Raw genomic sequence first — 20177 nt, 5'->3', positions numbered from 1 at the left:
CCATTGTCCCCTCTCTCCTTTATGTCATTTAATTATCTTTCTGCCATCAAAACGAGTGTTGTCCCTGCATGGTCAGCACTTACATACAGTATGTCCAAAAACAACCTACATGATGACGAAACATGTTGAATAAGCTCTATAGTAACCTACATTTTTACAGAAGCTGTTATCCAGAGAGACTTCAAAGAGCAATTAGAGTGCAATTAGGGCACCTTGCCTAGTCAGCTCAGGGATTCGAACCAGCGACCGTTCTGTTACTGGCCCAACCGCTAGGCTACTTGCCACCCAGTCTGTTAGTGCTACCATGCTAACTTCATTGTGTTAGGCTTGACAATGAGCAATTGAGTGTTGGCAAGAGCACAAACAGATCTGAGACCAGGCCACAGACAAGCATGTTCTTGTTCTGAGAAGTGCTATTGCAGTATTGAATACTACAGCGACTGCTTTTCCACAGCGCTTGCGGTATAGACAAAAGGAAATGTGTGTTCACTGAATGAGAAAAATAATAAGCCACATGCCACAACTTCCTCTACAGGCAACAGTTTTACAGCAAAACAACATCTTGCAGAATCGGCCATTCAGTAAGAATGAACAATGGATCTGTCTGTTTTTGGTCGAACAAAATGAACTAACCAAGGTCTCCATCCCCCAATTAATTTGTTTATTTCTGTTTGAAGATCAACCAAGTCTATCATTTACGTAATCGGGAAATGTATAAGATATAACAACCTATCCAATGTGTGGGTTATTATACTGCACCGCGTCTCGGTATTTTATTTCGGGCCATGTCACGTGGTCGTGGTGTTAGTAGCTGCTGACAGAGAACTAAGAGAAGGGGGGGGGGGTATTAATAAGTGGGAATTCTTCACATAATTATTAATAAATCCGAGACGCTCACCGGCGGGTGGAATTCAGAACGACTTTTCATCTGTGTAGGCTACTGTAGTCTAGATATTTTATACAGATGTCATACCGTTTGCGGTTTATTATTTCCATCGAATGAAATATATTTTTACTTCTGAATGGAAAATTCATTAAGCTATAGACTAGGCCTACTTAATAGAGCATTCAAATGCGTCTCGTAATTTTTCACTTTAGTTATTTGCATGGTTTTTGCCTTAAAGGGAAATTGAATGCCAACTGAATAAAATCGTGGTTTTCAGTGCGACTTGTGTTTCAAGCGCTCAATTGACAATGAAACATCTCTCATCACTAAGGACTCCGCGGCTAGCTGAGCTTATACTGCCAGTTTCCAAGCACGAGGAACGAGGACATGCTGACTCGAAAATATCTGAAGATACGGAATTGTCTTCAGTACGTTAACAAATGCTTAAATTGGAAACAATTCGTGTGGTGCGTTCTATTTAGCATTTAATGCGCGGTTTCCGCTGGCCCCAGCCATCATCGTGCGCCTCCGCCGCTGACATTTATATTGGAAGCAACAGGCTGAGCTCATCGCGCTGGTGAGAAAGTCGCCTTTCATCGGAGAAATTCACTTCATTTGTGTTTATGCAAAACCCTACGAGCCGGGTCGTGCTGACTACAACTCCCCTTTAAACTACCTGGGATAGTGGTGACAATTTGTTGAAACTGGACCTCAAGACGCGCCCACTGAAGAATTGCGGGCTAGTGCATTTCGTTTACGCGCAGGCGACACACAGCTGTGGAAAACCCGACACTGCAATGTGGAGTGCTGATTGTTGACAGGGCGAAAGAGGGCGGTCAAAACACAGACGGGTTAAACAGCGTGCCTTGCCTATGGTTTCATATCTAACGCCGAGGAGCTGGAATACTTCATTTGCTGTTCATTCAGAGAGCTCCACATCTACACATCCAAGACAGCCACGCATGCCCCAGAGGACCTTTGCACATCAGCACTTCATGCCCGCCCTGGTGATGCCATGCCCCGCAACCACAGCGGAGATGAAGGCGGCACGGGGCTCTGGATGAAAACTTCTCCGGGCCACCGCGCCGAGGGCTATGACTTGAAGGATGTGGAGTCCGGCCGAAGGATGATGAACAACGCCAGTGCCGGGGACGGTTTGCTGTCGGCCTCCAGTGCTACAGGTGCCGGGGGTTCGGAAAGCCTGAGGGGAAACAAGGGAGCCCGGCTCAGCCTGCTGGGAAAGCCGCTCATATACAGCGCCCAGAGCGGCCGGAGAAACGTCCGTTACCGAAGGCTGCAGAATTTACTGTACAACGTGCTGGAGAGACCACGAGCATGGGCGTTCATCTACCATGCGTTTGTGTAAGTGAAACATTTCATACATCTATTTGCATGGTATGAAGTCTTCTTGCGCAGTTGTTTTATTCCGCCATCGGTCAGAAGCTCATGTCTCCACCTGTTGCCTCCACCTCGAAAGATGCTCCTGTAGACTTCTACCACGATACATGTCTGGACACATTTCTTGGAAATTCATCTAATGTGAATAAGAATGGGGCCATGATATCCGATGATGATCTGAAATTATAATTTCAATCGCTTTTGGACTTTCCAAAAGGCAGTCATTCTCTTTTTTTATTTAGTATTTTTACCATATCTCATAAAAAAAACCAGATTAACTGAACACTTATAACAGACAATCATATGTCTTATTTGTGCTAGATCCTACCCACCTCCAAACCCTGGTCAATTAAGAAGGCCAATAATGAATGCAGAGAGAAATGTCAAGTAAAATAAACCCCTGGTTGTTTCTAATGTAGTCCATACATTCATCTCATCCATACAAATAACCCAGTACCACTTTACTGTCCAATTGTACAGCTAATTCTGAATTTAAAACCCCCCTCACACTGACTCACACTGTGGAAATGTGCAAATTATTCAAGAGCTTTTGTGAAGTAAACATTGTACACAATGAGCGGTACAGATGCAGTGTCTAAATTTGACTCAGTTTCTCACAGCAGGACAAGAATCCCGCAGCAACAGGAAATGTGAATAATTATGTGGGTATTTACACTGACTGTACAAAACATTAGGAACACCTGCTCTTTCCATGAAATAGACTGACCAGGTTTTTCCAGGTGAACGCTATGATCCCTTATGGATGTCACTTGTTAAATCTACTGTTTCAATCAGTGTAGATGAAGAGATTTTTAAGCCTTGAGACAATTGAGACATGGATTGTGTACGTGTGCCATTCAGAGGTCGAATGGGCAAGACAACATATTGAAGTTTCTTTGAATTGGGTATGGTGGTAGGTGCCAGGTGCACCGGCTTGAGTGTGTCAAGAACTGCAACGCTACCAGGTTTTTCACCCTCAACAGTTTGCCATGTGTGTCAATAATGGTCCACCACCCAAAGGACATCCAGCCAACTTGACACAACTGTGGGAAGAATTGGAGTCAACATGGGCCAGCGTCCCTGTGGAACAATTTCAACACCTTGTAGAGTCCATGTGTATATACTGTATGTGGATATGTATATTAAATATTTTTACAAATTGTAGGGGTTGATACATTTTTCGTTAGGGCTAATCAGGTCTGACACATTTATGTGGAAATGACACAAGCTTTAGGAGCCTTTTTAAACCTTGATTACACTACAATGATCAGTGCATGATCACAAACAAACTTATGTTGTAACGGACTACAATGTCGGGTAGGCTACAGTGATGAGAATGAGCCCTATATAAATTCATATGAGCACACCTTATACGAGTTCTTGTGTACCACTTCTATGCGAGTTCTTTATATAAGCACTGTGTATGGCTTATTCTGCTGGGCCCTTACAGTGTTGATATTAAGCAAGTACTTGAGTTCTGCTTCTATAGGCCTACCTCACTTCTATATGAGTTCAGCATACGAGTATTTATATGAGTCTTCTGTTTGGCCCTGAGGGGCTCCAGACCAGATACAGGAAAGAGTCCATCTTCACCGCGCCTCAGTGTCTCTGTCCATCTGGTCTCCGTCAGATGGCCTCTGTTTGTTGACCAGGCGACCAGCTGCATTTGATTTCCCGACGTGTGACAGTGCTGTTATCACGGGCTGTCTCTCTGAGCCTGTCTCTCTGAGCCTGTCTCTCTGAGCCTGTCTCTCTGAGCCAGTCTCTCTGAGCCAGTCTCTCTGAGCCAGTCTCTCTGAGCCAGTCTCTCTGAGCCAGTCTCTCTGAGCCAGTCTCTCTGAGCCTGTCTCTCTGAGCCAGTCTCTCTGAGCCAGTCTCTCTGAGCCAGTCTCTCTGAGCCAGTCTCTCTGAGCCTGTCTCTCTGAGCCAGTCTCTCTGAGCCTGTCTCTCTGAGCCTGTCTCTCTGAGCCTGTCTCTCTGAGCCTGTCTCTCTGAGCCTGGCTGTAGGAAGGAAGTGTGTGTGGATGAGTGCAGGGTTCTGAGCGTGTTTTGAGAATCAAAGAGAATCAAGAATCTTCATAGGGGAAGATTTAGCTAGTTTGTCACAGTTCCTTTGCATTGACAGGCAGCGTATCAAATTGATAATGTTTTTCCAAACATGCCTCATCATTGTGCCATTGAACCCTGCAGAAGACTAGTTGGCCTATGTGTATTGTGTTTCTGATACAGTACAGTATAGATGCATTATTTCCCTACCCACTGCAATGTAAGAAATGAGAACAATATTCTTACTACCCACAAAGCATCACTGTATTATTGCTCAGTGATATCATCGTGTCTGGGGTCATCATCTCTGGAGGGGGCTGTCCTTTTTTATGATCCCCTGAAGAGAGTGTGTCCATTTTACGTCCCCTAGTTGTTCATGTAAGCTCAGCGAATAAAGAGACGTCCCTTTTTCAGGACCCTGTCTTTCAAAGGTAATTGGTAAAAATCCAAATAACTTCACAGATCTTCATTGTAAAAGGGTTTTAACACTGTTTCCCATGCTTCTTCAGTGAACCATGAACAATGAATGAACATTCACCTGTGGAATGGTCGTTAAGACACTTATAGCTTACAGATGGTAGGCAATTAAGGTCACAGTTATGAAAACTTAGGACACTAAAGAGGCCTTTCTACTGACTCTCAAAAACACCAAAAGAAAGATGCCCAGGCTCCCTGCTCATCTGCGTGAACGTGCTGCAAGGAGGTATGAGGACTGCAGATGTGGCCAGGGCAATAAATTGCAATATCCATACTGTGAGATGCCTAAGACAGCGCTACAGGAAGACAGGACGGACAGCTGATCGTCCTCACAGTGACAGCCCAAGTATGACAACACCTGCACAGGATAGGTACATCCGAACATCACACCTGCGGGATAGGTACAGGATGGCAACAACAACTGCCCGAGTTACACCAGGTATGCACAATCCCTCCATTAGTGCTCAGACTGTCTGCAATATGCTGAGAGAGGCTTGACTGAGGGCTTTAGGCCTGTTGTAAGGCAGGTCCTCACCAGACATCACCGGAAACAACGTCGCCTATGGGCACAAACCCACCATCGCTGGACCAGACAGGGCTGGCAAAAAGTGCTCTTCACTGACGAGTCGCGGTTTTGTCTCACCAGGGTTGATGGTCAGATTCACGTTTATCGTCGAAGGAATGAGCGTTACACCAAAGCCTGTACTCTGGAGCGGGACCGATTTGGAGGTGGAGGGTCCATCATGGTCTGGGGTGGTGTGTCACAGTATCATTGGACTGAGCTTGTCGTCATTGCAGGCAATCTCAACGCTGTGCGTTACAGGGAAGACATCCTCCTCCCTCATGTGGTACCCTTCCTGCAGGCTCATCCTTACATGACCCTCCAGCATGACAATGTCACCAGCCATACTGCTCGTTCTGTGCGTGAATCCTTGCAAGACAGGAATGTTAGTGTTCTGTCATGGCCAGCGAAGAGCCCGGATCTTAATCCCATTGAGCACGTCTGGGACCTGTTGGATCAGAGGGTGAGGGCTAGGACCATTCCCCTCAGAAATGTCAGGGAACTTGCAGGTGCCTTGGTGGAAGAGTATGGTAACTTAGGAAGAACTGGCAAATCTGGTGCAGTCCATGAGGAGGAGCTGCACTGCAGTACTTAATGCAGCTGGTGGCCACACCAGAAACCGAATGTTACTTTTGATTTAGACCCCCCCTCCCCTTGGTTCAGGGACACATTATTCCATTTCTGTTCGTCACGTGTCTGTGGAACTTGTTCAGTTTATGTCTCAGTTGTTGAATGTTGTTATGTTCATACAAATATTTACACATGTTAAGTTTGCTGAAAATAAACGCAGTTGACAGCTGGAGGACTGTCAACAAACACACACACAAAAACAAAAACAATCTAAATATGTTTTGCATGAGCAGCAGAGGACAACATTGTCAGTGCAATTTAGGTAAAATGTGTAAAAAAAATCTGTAAAAGATTACAGACAAAATACTTAAACATTTACATACGTTTACAACATTGACATGTAGTGTGTGTGTGTGTGTGTGTGTGTGTGTGTTGACAGTTGACAGTCCATTTCTTCGTTATGTGCTACACCCCAGCAAGACTATAGCTGTCTCCATTGGCGTCAGCTAATTGGGATCCTAATCAATCAAACTCGGGCGACTAAGGGGTGGGGTGATTACATCATTACTGCATTGTCAGTTTTTTTTATTAGAGCCCGTGAATCTGAGAGGCCAGATTTGTTGATCATATTCTGGACTGCAGAAGCTTGTCTCTTTGGGAGCGCATGGTTGGTTGGATCATGGCTGGGAAGTTAGTGAGTGACTTCTTTTAGCCCTGGGGAGATGAGCAATAGTAGAGTAATAGATATGAAGGATATCCGAGCCCCCCCCCCCCTCGACCTCGCTTAACTATAGATTGTGACACTGAGACTGATTGGTAATGGATTACACTGTGATTGCCTTAATGCTTACAGAGTCATCTGTAGTGATTGGTGTGAAGGGGCAATAGTTAGCCTTAATATGCAGTTGAATGGCTTCTTCACTGTGTTATCAGCTTTTAGATATCCAATGGAAGTAAATGTTGGTGATTTATTATAGACTATCAATCTGGAAATGATGCTATGTCTGCGCTATACTGTACATGTTCATCTTTTTCAACTTGAGGCTTTTCAAATCACAGTTGTTTAACAAGGCAGACAGGCGAAGGCAACCAAATTTCAATGTGACATGTGATCGCAATTGTCATCGGGTCATTAGCAATGTTAATACTATGATAAATTAATCAGGATATATGACATGCCTTTCATATAGTTTGTTTAATTTTTTTTAAAGGCATGATGTAAGAACGACTGTTTATTTGTGTTGTTATTGAAGAGGGGACTTTAACCAGTCCATCCCACCTAGAAAAGCTCCCGTGACTCTTCTGAAGCTCTACTTTACATGACTCACATACCTGGGGCCCTGGGTGTCTGTGTGTGTTGTGTTGGTTCCTCATCTGCGTCCTAGAGATGACATTTCCTTTAACTAACAACTTTAGAATACTCTGGGTATGAATGAAGTGGATGTCAGAGGGGATTTACGGAGATAGTCATGTTTTCGCAGAGCACTTTCTACGTTTCACAAATATTCCTTGGAGAAAGTCATCATTTGTAATTGGATTTGCCCAAAATCCCTCTGCCATTTATTTTGTTCAGACATGTAAAGAAGTGATTAGTCCCCAACCAATAAAAATTGTTTACAAAAAAATCCCCAATCCCTCAATCCCATTATTTTACTACAGTATGTCTAAAAACCAAGACAACCTGTCCCTGAACCAAATTGGATTCGTCTGATGACTGAGTCCAACACAAGATGTTGTTTTTGTGTTCACTCCAATTCCAATGTCTCATAATGCATTCTTGCCTGGCTATTTCAGTGAGCATTTTGATAACTCACAGGAGTTCCCCCTTTGTCCCTGGCCATGCTTTCAGGCGCTATTTACAAGCACTCATCCACCTGGGTCCTTCACCTTTTCCTTGCCAAGACAGAAGGGACAGGCACAGGAGACTGAAGTGCACTTTAGTCAAGGCTTCAATCTAGTAATATCCAGATCTACACCCTCCATATTGACATGCTCTACCTCTACGACCTTTGACCTAGCACGCATACCGTGTCATTTACATGCAAATAACAGTGGGTGGAACCCTAATACGACACGACCGCTACAAGGGTCAAGAAGAAGATCACAATTTCAAATACTAAATTATTCCATTTGTATACGAGGTTTAAGATCATAAGATCATGGACGATTACGTTCACAGTCTCAAATACTTCATGATGATATGAGATTGCATACGGAGCCAAAGCAGGATATGCACTATGTATTTATCCGTTTCATTTTCCCATTTGTGAGTGGGAGAGCAGGACTGGGGGCTGAGCCAGTCTTTGTGCCTAGCTGACTGCATCACTGTCCACCGGGGACTCGTTTCCCTTCTGCCTACCCCCCCCTGACTCCCGCCCCACTCCTCCCCCAACACTCAGACACAGTGCCGCCATTCATCTTACCTTTGGATTAACGAGATCTTATCCCTGCAAGTATGTCAGGGGCAGGAAAGCGTGGGGAAATGGATACGCACATGGAACATTCCGGCTCGTCGGGTTCCTGCGCTGGCATGCGGTGCGGCTAAACCCGGGTGTACACTACATGGTTTTGGGCCTGATTTACCTGTCCCAGACAAGTTTTTGAGCACAGAGACAAAATCCTCATGTCGTTGCCTACTCGAGGCGCGCGTCTGTCACCAATGGTCGTTTAAAGTTATCGGATCAGAGACGCAACATGAGGGCTACCGACCGTGTCTTTGAGCGGTCCCAGACCTCTCAATATTTTTAAATGTGTTTTATTTTATCAACACACAATCTGCAATGCTCTTGTAGTGGGAGAGGTGCAGTGACACGTCTTGAGAACGGTGATCAGCAATAGCCAATGAGAGCTCGCCAGAGAGGGTGTTCGTTCCCGAGTATGGCCATGGTGGTGGTTGCAGGGTCTGTGGTGGATGTTGGATGAATGGTATAACACTGACAGTAAGCCTTCTGTGCATCACACCCCAAGGTGTTATGCAAGACTGTATTTTTTTGCAATCTCACCCCGCTCTATGGTTGAGGAAGTAAGTCATTTCCTCATGCAGAATCTATAGAAAGTTTTATTTTTTATGAAACTGAGATCAAATAGACATATCCTTGAGCTGCTGCAGGCAATCCATCTGTCACTCAATTTGACACGTCGAAATGCCACATCTTCTTCTTCTTCCTGGAATCAGCCTACTCCACTGCCATGTTGTCCTTTCCCGGTTTCTCCCGCCTCGAGCAAACCCGCATTCATCAACACACCAATGAAGAAGACCCACGTCATGCACCCATACTACACTGATGCACACTGCAATGGAAGTGATGGTGCCAATGCTATTCACATTCTACGCTGTGCACGTTGTCAGTGTAATGGCCGCTCCTCGGCCTCGGCAGATCAAATCAAACGTATTTAAAGTTCATTAAAACATGGCATGCAGGACACTGTGTCACTGACTAACCAACCCAGAGATTCAGTAAGATCCCATACACTCTCCCTTGTTTCCCCCATTGGAAGGCATGTGTAGTGTGTACTATCTAGCTCTCTGACTCAATGGAAAAAGCGTGAGTCTTCCCGCTCAGTCAGGCGAAGGTGAAGTCATTCAGACGCAGCGACGCAGAGCCAGTAAACACTGTGTCCGGCGGTGTGATTCAGTAAGATGTATAGTTGTTAAGAGAGAGGTGTCTTTTTGAAAGAGGACAGAGTGTTTTGATAGTCACAAGGAGCCCGCGTGACACAAAGCAGAAGCGTCAGACAGACAAACTTGACGGCAGAGAAGACTGCAGCTGGTTGAAGAAAGGCCAGAACAGAGGTGATGACGAGAGGAAGCTTGAATAGGGACGTTGATGCAAGGAAGGAGTGCAAGTGTGTGTGTGTGTGTGTAAGGAAGCTTGTTTGCAGTGGTGGAAAAAGTACACAATAGTCATACTTGAGTAAAAGTGAAGTCACCCAGTAAAATACTACTGAAAGTATTTGGTTTTAAATATACTTAAATATCAAAAGTTCATGTAATTGCTAAAATATGTATTTATTTATTTAACTAGTCAGTTAAGAACAAATTCTTATTTATAATGACAGTGTGTTAGCTGGATTCGATCTAGCAACCTTTCGGTTACTGGCCTAACGCTCTAACCACTAAGTTACCTGCCACCCCAATATCAAAAAGTAAAAGTATAAATCATTTCACATTCTAATTATTCAGCAAACCACACCACCATTTTCTTGTTTTTTTTAATTTAAAGATATCCAGGGGCACAGTCCAGCAAGAATGTTTGTTTCGTGAGTCCACCAGATCAGAGGCAGTAGGGATGACCAGGGATGTTCTCTTGATAAGCGTGTGATTTGGACCATTTTCTTGTCCTGCTAAGCATTCAAAATATAACGATTTCTTTTGGCTGTCAGGGAAAATGTATGGAGTAAAAAGTACATTATTTTATTTAGGAATGTAGTCAAGTAAAAGCTGTCAAAAATATAAAAAATAAAGTACAACTACACCAAAAAACGACTTAAATACTACTTTAAATTATTTTGACTTTAGCAATTTACGCCACTGCTTGCTTGAGACGTCTGCAGTAGGAGTGTGCAAGTGTGTGTGTGTGTTTGTGTTGGGCCCAAGAAGAGAACAGGCGGGGGAGTGTTATAGCCTTCGTGCTCTGAAGACGTGCCACAAAAATGTTCTCCCCATTCATCCACCCAAGTGGCCAAACATCCCGCTTGTGTGACAAAACACATGCTAATTATATTTAAAACATATTTAAATCTTTATATATATATATATATTTTTTTTCCTGACATGCTCTCCTTGTTGACAACAGTTATATTTGGCTTTCTGCATAGCCTGCTTCTGTATCACACAGGTTTTGATCAAGGCCTCTCCTTGGACTAGGTAAATTCACACACACACAAATCGTCCGAATTGGATGATTCATGAAATAAGATTACACCAGATGTATCGAACTCCGTAAGGTTGAAGATCCAGTCCTACTTCTGTAAAGAACTCACCTTGAACTTAGCTTGTTGAAAACCTGTCAGACTCTCACACGAATCATCAGACTTAGGAAACGTAATGTTATCGGATATCCCGACCTGAATGTAGTTGTACATTGTACAGGTTCTAGCATGTAGTTGTACGTTGTACAGGTTCTAGCATGGAGTTGGGCATTTACTTCCATATAGCCCTATATGCCTATGTGAGTCACTATGAATGGCCTCCGAAACACAGGTGTCTAATTTCAGGACCATGTTTGCACTGAGGGAGTTCCCACATAACTGTTTTTAGAGATGGCCTAGCCACAAACATAGAAACACACAGGGCACTTCCACACAGGCACACGTTGCTTTAGCTAACAAACAAACCTCACTCATTTACCGAAACCACATCTCAACCATTTTCCTCCCACATGACCTTAGGTTCTGAGAAAGCTGTGCGACGTTGTTGATCTCAATGACACCCAGACCTTGTTGTTTTACGTAGAGGCTCACTTTCAGTTTGCTTTATGGGAGGTTTGTGTAATTGACAAGGGCACAGCCAATCATATCTGGGCTCTCCATCAGTATCGGGACTACTGAGAAAAGTACCCTACTACCCAGTTCTTTGCCATCATCATCATCTCTGTTTTGATCCTTCTTTCTTTCTTTTGCCGTTTTGTTCTCTGCAAATCCTCCCGCCTGTTTCTCCAACTAACCCATCTCTCTCTTTCCTTCCCTTCTTTTCTCTCCACCCCAATTGTTTCTTTGATATTATGTCTCTCCTCCTCTTATCTCCCACTGTGACCAACACAACAACAACAACAACACAAATCCCGCTCGATGACATACTCTCCACTGCAGAGATCCCCATCGCTGTCCCTCTCTCTGGGCTAAAGCCTCACTCTGCCTTTGCCAACGGGGCTTCTCCGCACTGCTCTCTAACCCCATGGCCGATGGAGATACTGTTTGTTTGAACCGCTGTCACGGCGCACGGCCGTGGAAGCTAGCATGAGCGGCTAAGTATATTGAGGAGCGAACTACCATAGCGAGGACACAGACATTCTGAGCCAGGAGGGAGGAATAGAGCATACGAGCATGAATTTAAAGCCTGAGCAGTACCCATGCTGGCGACATTTAGGCCTTACCCAGGCCCGATGCTGCCAAATTGAAGGCCCTGCCTGAAACTGCCTGAAAACCGAAATCAGCAATAACTTCCTCCGTTCGTAAATCCATTAGCTTCTCCTCTCTGTCTGCCACTCGCCCGCACTGAGTCTGTAAGTATCCATAGCAACGGCTCGGCCTAGGCTGCTCAGTGACGATACATGAGCTGTTAGCTACTTCTCCGTCACTCTAAACTCAGATCAACGTTGTTATTTCCTCTCCTGTTTTATATGTGAAGCACTTCTGACACCATGATGTGATAGTCAGATAGGACTGTACTACAGCAGAGCACGGCTCAGCTTCAAAACGTTAGTGATCAATTTAGTGATACAGCCCTACCCGTTCCTCTGGTTAGTGATGAAAAAATCATCCCTACCCACCCCGAACCTGATGTATAATGTCGGGGGGGCTGTCGGGCTCGGGTCGGGTAGCAGAGCTCTAGGGAGGGAGCACGTGCGTCGGCTATCTGTCCTCTCCTGGTTTTGTTGTCTTGTTAGCTGTCTCCTTTACTGTGCTGATGTTGTTGTTGTTGTTTCTGTTCCTCCAGCTTTAATCACAAATGGGGGAGAAATGGGGCCAGCAGATGCTAGTCTCTGAGGGAGATGGAGGGGAGGCTACTTGACTCCTTTCGGGGGCTAAGTGTTCGGTCTGACAGCATGTTATGTGGATTTGGACATATTTGGACAAATAACTCATTTTTTTGAGGCTATTAATGATGTCTACTGGCAAATTGGAAAATATCCCAAATAGAACTTAAAAGCTACGACGAGCTTGAGCTCCTTCTGTCCTTGGTCTGAGAGAGCGTTATGAGGATTTGGACAAATAACTTTGGATTTGAAGGGATTCGGAGAATGTGTCATAGGCCTGTCCACAATAGATCAAAGAAGCTAAGACGTTCGACCTCCTGCTTGGATTGTAAGTAAACCCAACCATCCCTCAAAAAAAGGACAATTTTCAGCGTGCAGTACGTCATCTCCATAGCAACCATCAAGACTAGACGGGGTGGTAGGCTGAAGAAAACTCTGTCTCTCTCATCTGACCAGTATAGCTCTTCTTACCAAACAGCTAACACACTGTCACCCACCGCTAGGCTAAAGCTACTCTAGTTAGCCATGGGAGACAATTAGCCACTAGCCGTGCCCGGGTCGCGTGTGGACGTCCATTTCCCCCCTCTAAGAGTAACACAGCCACTCCCCCCAACCCAACACACACACGCACACAGTAGAGCTATTCCATCACTCTGACCATTTTAACGTCACATGGGCTATGTGTACCTCGAAGCTGTGACCCGTTGGTGATTAGACGTCATCATCAGGCCGTAGGATCCTCTGCTGTGCTACACTAACAACGGAGGAGGTTGCATAGCAGTGAGGGAATCAAATCATGGTGTTGACTAATACATGGGATTCATATGTTTATGGTTTGGTTACTGTTCTCTCTCTCTCTCTTGGATTTATTCTGTTATTCTTTTTTTCATTTGATTTTCATTTGTCACACAGGTTACTTTGGGTTAAGTATCCCTCGGGGTCAAATACTTCTGTCTTGAATTACTCATAAAAATGGCCTACGGGCCTTTAAACTGCAGCTTAGTGGAATCTTCACAGGGTGCCCACATAGTATTTAATGCAGCATCGTCTTATCTAACGAGGCTCGGTCATCATTGTGATGTGGTCAGCATTATTTAAGGGAGAGCCATCCAAGGTGCAGTGGGTTGTCTACATCAGTGTCCAGCTAACGGTGTTGCTGCTGCAGGGGTCAGGCAGAGTGATGCTTCCTGGAAAGAGTGGACAGCAGCAGATAGAGAGAGAGAACAAACAGAGGAGAGCAGCAGTAGATAGAGAGAGAGGAGAGAGAGAGATTGGTCCCCCGGTAGTGGTGTCTACAGTATCTGGGGCCCTCTGACCTCCATGTGTTACCACAAGGCCCCACGACAGCTGGCCAAGCAGCCTGTCCACCAACACTGGTGTCCCCCTCCACCTTGAGTGGAGAGAAAGGAGAGAGAGCAGGGATGATGGAGGGAGGGACAAAGAAGAGAGAGTGAGGGAGTGGGAGAGAAAGAGCAACATTGAGGATAAGAGGAAAGAAAAGTAGAACGTGGAAAAGAGAGAGATGTGCTGGCTGGCTCTCTCTAGTGCCTCTAGACTGGAAGGCAGTGCTGGTCGGTGGACACATTGCTCCACTCTGGCATACTGCAGCATGTCAGCAGCACTATTCAGAAAAAAGGTGCTATCTAGAACCTAAAAGCGTTCTTCCCTTTGAAGAACCCTTTTTGGTTCCAGGTAGAACCTTTTTGGGTTCCATGTGGAACCCTTTCCACGGAGGGCTGTATATGGAACCCAAAAAGGTTCTACCTGGAACCCAAGAGGGTTTTTACCTGGAACCAGGGGGGACAGCGGAATAACTCTTTTGGAGCCCTTTGTTCTCTGGAGTGTACGCCTCAAATGTGTTTACTAAACCTCTCTTAAAATGTGTTTACTAAACCTCACGTAAAATGTGTTTACTAAACCTCACGTAAAAATGTGTTTACTAAACCTCACTTAAAAATGTGTTTACTAAACCTCACATAAAAAATGTGTTTACTAAACCTCACTTAAAAATGTGTTTACTAAACCTCACGTAAAAATGTGTTTACTAAACTTCACTTAAAAATGTGTAAAGAAATTTGGAACTTAATCACTGTTATTATTGGGGAGATGAATCTGGTTTCACTTTCAGTTGACGAGGATGACGAAAGTCTTTAATTTTATGAGTCAAACACCGAATACTGAGGAAGTATAAAATATGTATCTCCTCCTTCAGGGCCTGTTACTTCCTTTAGCTGTTTATCCTGCTGCTATTATGAGTAATCACAAGCTCAGAAGCAGCCCATTGAACATGCATATCAGTGTGTGTGCATAAGCAAGAGAAGCTTGTTTGCACAGCATGTTCTGAAATGAAAGAACTCTTTCTCTCTCTGTCACTGCAGGCCCTCGGCCCTCTCTCCTCCTTCTCCTCCCTCTCTCCTCTTTCTCCTCCCTCTCTCCTCTTTCTCCTCCCTCTCTCTTTCCTCTTCTCTCTCTGTCACTGCAGGCCCTCGGCCCTCTCTCCTCCTTCTCCTCCCTCTCTCCTCCTTCTCCTCCCTCTCTCTCCTCCTTCTCCTCCCTCTATCTCATCCTTCTTCCTCTCTCTTCTCCTCCCTCTCTCCTCCTTCTCCTCCCTCTCTCCTGCTTCTCCTCCCTCTCTCTTTCCTCTTCTCTCTCTGTCACTGCAGGCCCTCAGCCCTCTCTCCTCCTTCTCCTCCCTCTCTCCTCCTTCTCCTCCCTCTCTCCTCCTCTCCTCCCTCTCTCTCCTCCTTCTCCTCCCTCTATCTCATCCTTCTTCCTCTCTCTTCTCCTCCCTCTCTCCTCTTTCTCCTCCCTCTCTCCTCCTTCTCCTCCCTCTCTCTTTCCTCTTCTCTCTCTGTCACTGCAGGCCCTCGGCCCTCTCTCCTCCTTCTCCTCCCTCTCTTCTCCTGCTCCTCCCTCTCTCCTCCTTCTCCTCCCTCTCTCTTTCCTCTCTCTGTCACTGCAGGCCCTCGGCCCTCTCTCCTCCTTCTCCTCCCTCTCTCCTCTCTCCTCCTTCTCCTCCCTCTCTCTTTCCTCTTCTCTCTCTGTCACTGCAGGCCCTCGGCCCTCTCTCCTCCCTCTCTTCTCCTGCTCCTCCCTCTCTCCTCCTTCTCCTCCCTCTCTCTTTCCTCTCTCTGTCACTGCAGGCCCTCGGCCCTCTCTCCTCCTTCTCCTCCCTCTCTCCTCTCTCCTCCTTCTCCTCCCTCTCTCTTTCCTCTTCTCTCTCTGTCACTGCAGGCCCTCGGCCCTCTCTCCTCCCTCTCTCCTCCTTCTCCTCCCTCTCTCTTTCCTCTTCTCTCTCTCGCCATGTTTCAACACTATTTCTTCTGCGTTCCAAAATAGCCAAACTGACATCACCAATTCCCCCACCCCATCACCACCTCCATCGAAATCGTGGTTGCTATTGGCAACTGTCCGTGACCCTAGCCAATAAAGAGAGGTTGTACACAGCGCTCCTGCTTGAGGGCATAAAAAGACTCACTGTGGGAAACAGAGAGAGAGAGAGAGAGAGAGAGAGAGAGAGAGAGGTGTGGAACGATAGAACAATCTCACTGAACGGCGACCCTCCAAGGCTCGGTGAAAACCTCCCAGCAGCCTCGGAGGCAGCTGAGAATGTTGCTTTAGCTCTCTGTCTTGATATCTCATCGGACAACAACATATCTATATCGACCCTATTGGTTGGTTGCCTAGCTAGCTTACTGTATGGTGCCACATAGGGCTTTTGCTGTATACAATATGGTTCCCCTATAAGGATTGTGGCCTAGACGACTGTGTAATGTGTGAATGGAACAGTGTGAGTTTCTTACAGCTGTCTCCTTTTGGTTCCGCTTGTATCTTACCACACTTTTGTTTCGTCAAGTTCCATTGACTTTTGACATAGCTTTTTCTCCTGGGGTGTATTTCAGGCCCCTCTATCAACAAGGTCAAAGTTCAAGGCCGAGTCCTGTGAGAGTGGACCACACTTCAGGTCAACCTTGTGTTTTTTTCTCCCCACACACACACACACACACACACACAGGCACCCACACATGCACGAGCACGCAAACACACGCACGCACACACATTGACAGACACATGCACACACTATAACCTCCCGGTCTGACTAAACTGGTGAGACTCTACAGACCCAGCCATAGCTTGATAATCCCACACTACCCTAGCCAACCAAAATGAAACTCTTTATTTGTGTTCTTCGAAATTAGGGAAAGTTTGCTGGAAATACCACACTGGTTGGATTTGGGTTGTTGGGTTGCCATCTATCCACAGAGCTGTATGAATGGGGGTTAAGTTAGGTTGGAGAGACAGAGGAAGAGAGAGAATTAGAGAGAGAGAGGAAGAGAGAGAATGAGAGAGGGGAAAGAGAGACAGATGAAGAGAGAGAATGAGAGAGAGGGGAAAGAGAGAATGAGAAAGAGGGGAAAGAGAGAGAGAGAATGAGAGGGGAAAGAAAGAGAGAGAGAATGAGAGAGGGGAAAGAAAGAATGAGAGAGGGGAAAGAGAGAGAGAATGAGAGAGGGGAAAGAGAGAGAGAGAATGAGAGAGGGGAAGAGAGAGAGAGAATGAGAGAGGGGAAAGAGAGCGAGAGAATGAGAGAGGGGAAAGAGAGAGAGAGAATGAGAGAGGGGAAAGAGAGAGAGAGAATGAGAGAGGGGAAAGAGAGAGAGAGAATGAGAGAGGGGAAAGAGAGAGAGAATGAGAGAGGGGAAAGAGAGAGAGAGAATGAGAGAGGGGAAAGAGAGAGAGAGAATGAGAGAGGGGAAAGAGAGAGAGAGAGAATGAGAGGGGAAAGAGAGAGAGAGAATGAGAGAGAGGGGAAAGAGAGAGAGGAAGAGAGAGAATGAGAGAGAGAGGAAGGGGGAGAGGAAGGGAGAGATTGCGAGAGAGGGGAAAGAGAGAGAGGAAGAGAGAGAATGAGAGGGGAGAGAGGGGAAAGAGAGACAGATGAAGAGAGAGAGGGGAGAGAGAGAGACAGATGAAGAGAGAGAGGGGAGAGAGAGGGGAGAGATCCTACACAGGCTGTTGACATGCAGTGATATACATTTCCTTTTGAAATCGTTCTACTACTCTGCTATTGCCATTTTCTCTCTGGATAGATTAGCTGTCTATCAGTGTGAGTGTCATGATGTTCTCCATCTACTCTTTATCCATGAGCTATGACTTTCCCTTCACAGTTGAAGGGTTGCCAATGCCATTCTCCATAGCTGTGTGTGCTCTCTGGCTTGCCCCTGTTCTCAGTAAGCACTGACCGGGACTTTGGAGACGGAGATGATATGCTTTTAACTGAAAGTAACTGTGTGTGTGTGTTTATGTGAGAGCAGCAGCCTTGTGTGTAGAGTGTCCTGCCAGCTGGACTGTCAACCCCAATCGGCATCCAAGGGACCGCAAGGAAAGAACGGGGGAGGGACACATTAAACAGAGCCTTTAACATCCAATGGTTCACCCCATACTGAATTATTCTCCCCGTCTCTGAAGTATTATGGTTCAGTCCATTTAGCTGAAACGTCAAGACACTCAAGAATCCTGACATAGTTGTAAATCCTTCATAATCACTTCAGCATCACAGGACATATCATTAAAGTGTGAGTTATCCTCCTAAAAGTATTCAGAAGTGTTAGAGTTCACTTCATTTAACTATCACGTTTGTTTAAGCATAAACATTTACACACTCAACAATCCTCGTAACGTTGTAAATCACGGCCATGATTAGTGTCAGTTATTCTCCATAAACTATACAGTCGGAACAGAACGGAACAGGACCTCGGCCCAGGTTGCGCCTTATTTACTATTGTTTGCCAGTTCATGTCCGCTCACCGCATGGAGCCTGGACAAATCAACTCCTCCGTGTTCATCTTTACAAAGTGATGCTTGACCCCCGGGAAGGAAGCCAAATTGGTGTGTGTGTGTGTGCTGAGCAACTGGGCAGCGACACACCCAACAGCTGCTTGTTTGAATAGCAGTGCCTGTGTGAGTGGGTGGGTGGGTGCTGGCTGAGATAGCTATACAGTAGCTCCACTAAATGGGCTCATATTATTAACTATGCTTTTAATAGGGCCGAGCTAGAGGGAGTGAGAGGGGGGATAGGGGGAGGGGGGAGTGAGGGGGGGGATAGGGGGAGGGGGGAGAGTGAGAGGGGGGATAGAGGGGGTGAGAGTGAGAGAGAGAGGGGGGAGAGAGAGGGGGGGAGTGAGAGCGGGAGAGAGTGTCTGGTTGACAACAGTAGTATTACTGTATTGTTGCCTAATGGATAGAGCCCTGTCTGTTACGTACAACTCTAATCTATTCAAATCCCATATAGCTAGACAGTAGAGATAAAACTGCATACATAAGCATGATCACATGTCACTTTTTAAATGCATTTTATGCCTCATTGACTATACTGTGTAAGAGAGAAATAGGCACAGTATCTCTCACGATCTCCCAATGACAAAAACTCATTGCAATGATTAAAGAACACCAAGCTCTTCGTACTATAATCGCAGTGTTCTGGGCTCAGGCAGAACTACCGTCACTGAATGATTGCCACTGACTGACTGACTGCCACTGACTGACTGACTGCCACTGACTGACTGACTGCCACTGACTGACTGACTGCCACTGACTGACTGACTGCCACTGACTGACTGACTGCCACTGACTGACTGCCACTGACTGACTGCCACTGACTGACTGCCACTGACTGACTGACTGCCACTGACTGACTGCCACTGACTGACTGACTGCCACTGACTGACTGCCACTGACTGACTGCCACTGACTGACTGACTGCCACTGACTGACTGACTGCCACTGACTGACTGCCACTGACTGACTGCACTGACTGACTGACTGCCACTGACTGACTGACTGCCACTGACTGACTGACGCCACTGACTGCCACTGACTGCCACTGACTGCCACTGACTGCCACTGGACTGACTGACTGCCACTGACTGACTGACTGCCACTGACTGCCACTGACTGACTGCCACTGACTGACTGCCACTGACTGACTGACTGCCACTGACTGACTGCCACTGACTGACTGGACTGCCACTGACTGACTGCCCACTGACTGACTGACTGCCACTGACTGACTGCCACTGACTGACTGCCACTGACTGACTGACTGCCACTGACTGACTGACTGCCACTGACTGACTTGACTGCCACTGACTGCCACTGACTGCCACTGACTTGCCACTGACTGCCACTGACTGACTGCCACTGACTGACTGACTGCCACTGACTGACTGACTTGCCACTGACTGCCACTGACTGCCACTGACTGACTGACTGCACTGACTGACTGACTGCCACTGACTGCCACTGACTGACTGACTGCCACTGACTGACTGACTGCCACTGACTGACTGACTGCCACTGACTGCCACTGACTGCCACTGACTGACTGACTGCCACTGACTGACTGACTGCCACTGACTGACTGACTGCCACTGACTGACTGACTGCCACTGACTGACTGACTGCCACTGACTGACGTTTTTGGGAACTTTTATATTTGCACAATCCCTGGTGAGGATTGTGAAATAGAATGATTGTTCTT

The 20177-nt window shown here is 46.2% G+C and overlaps 1 protein-coding gene across 2 annotated transcripts in view; it reads left to right on the top strand.

Annotated features, from left to right (window-relative positions):
• The first annotated feature begins 906 nt into the window (after nucleotides 1-906).
• Nucleotides 907-20177, top strand: part of LOC109877967 (potassium voltage-gated channel subfamily KQT member 5) — a 145960-nt gene continuing 126689 nt past the window's right edge. The window contains exon 1 of one of the 2 annotated variants that reach the window (XM_031798961.1): nucleotides 907-2248. In XM_031798961.1, coding sequence (XP_031654821.1) covers nucleotides 1902-2248 — 347 coding nt within the window. In that variant the 5' untranslated portion in view covers nucleotides 907-1901. The remainder of the gene's footprint in view (nucleotides 2249-20177) is intronic. The other variant, XM_031798962.1, reaches the window with a different exon arrangement.

The sequence above is a fragment of the Oncorhynchus kisutch genome, linkage group LG20 (assembly GCF_002021735.2).
Source record: "Oncorhynchus kisutch isolate 150728-3 linkage group LG20, Okis_V2, whole genome shotgun sequence".
Classification (NCBI taxonomy): Eukaryota; Metazoa; Chordata; class Actinopteri; order Salmoniformes; family Salmonidae; genus Oncorhynchus; species Oncorhynchus kisutch.
Note: the sequence above shows the minus strand (reverse complement) of the source record. Positions and strands in the feature narration are given on the sequence as shown.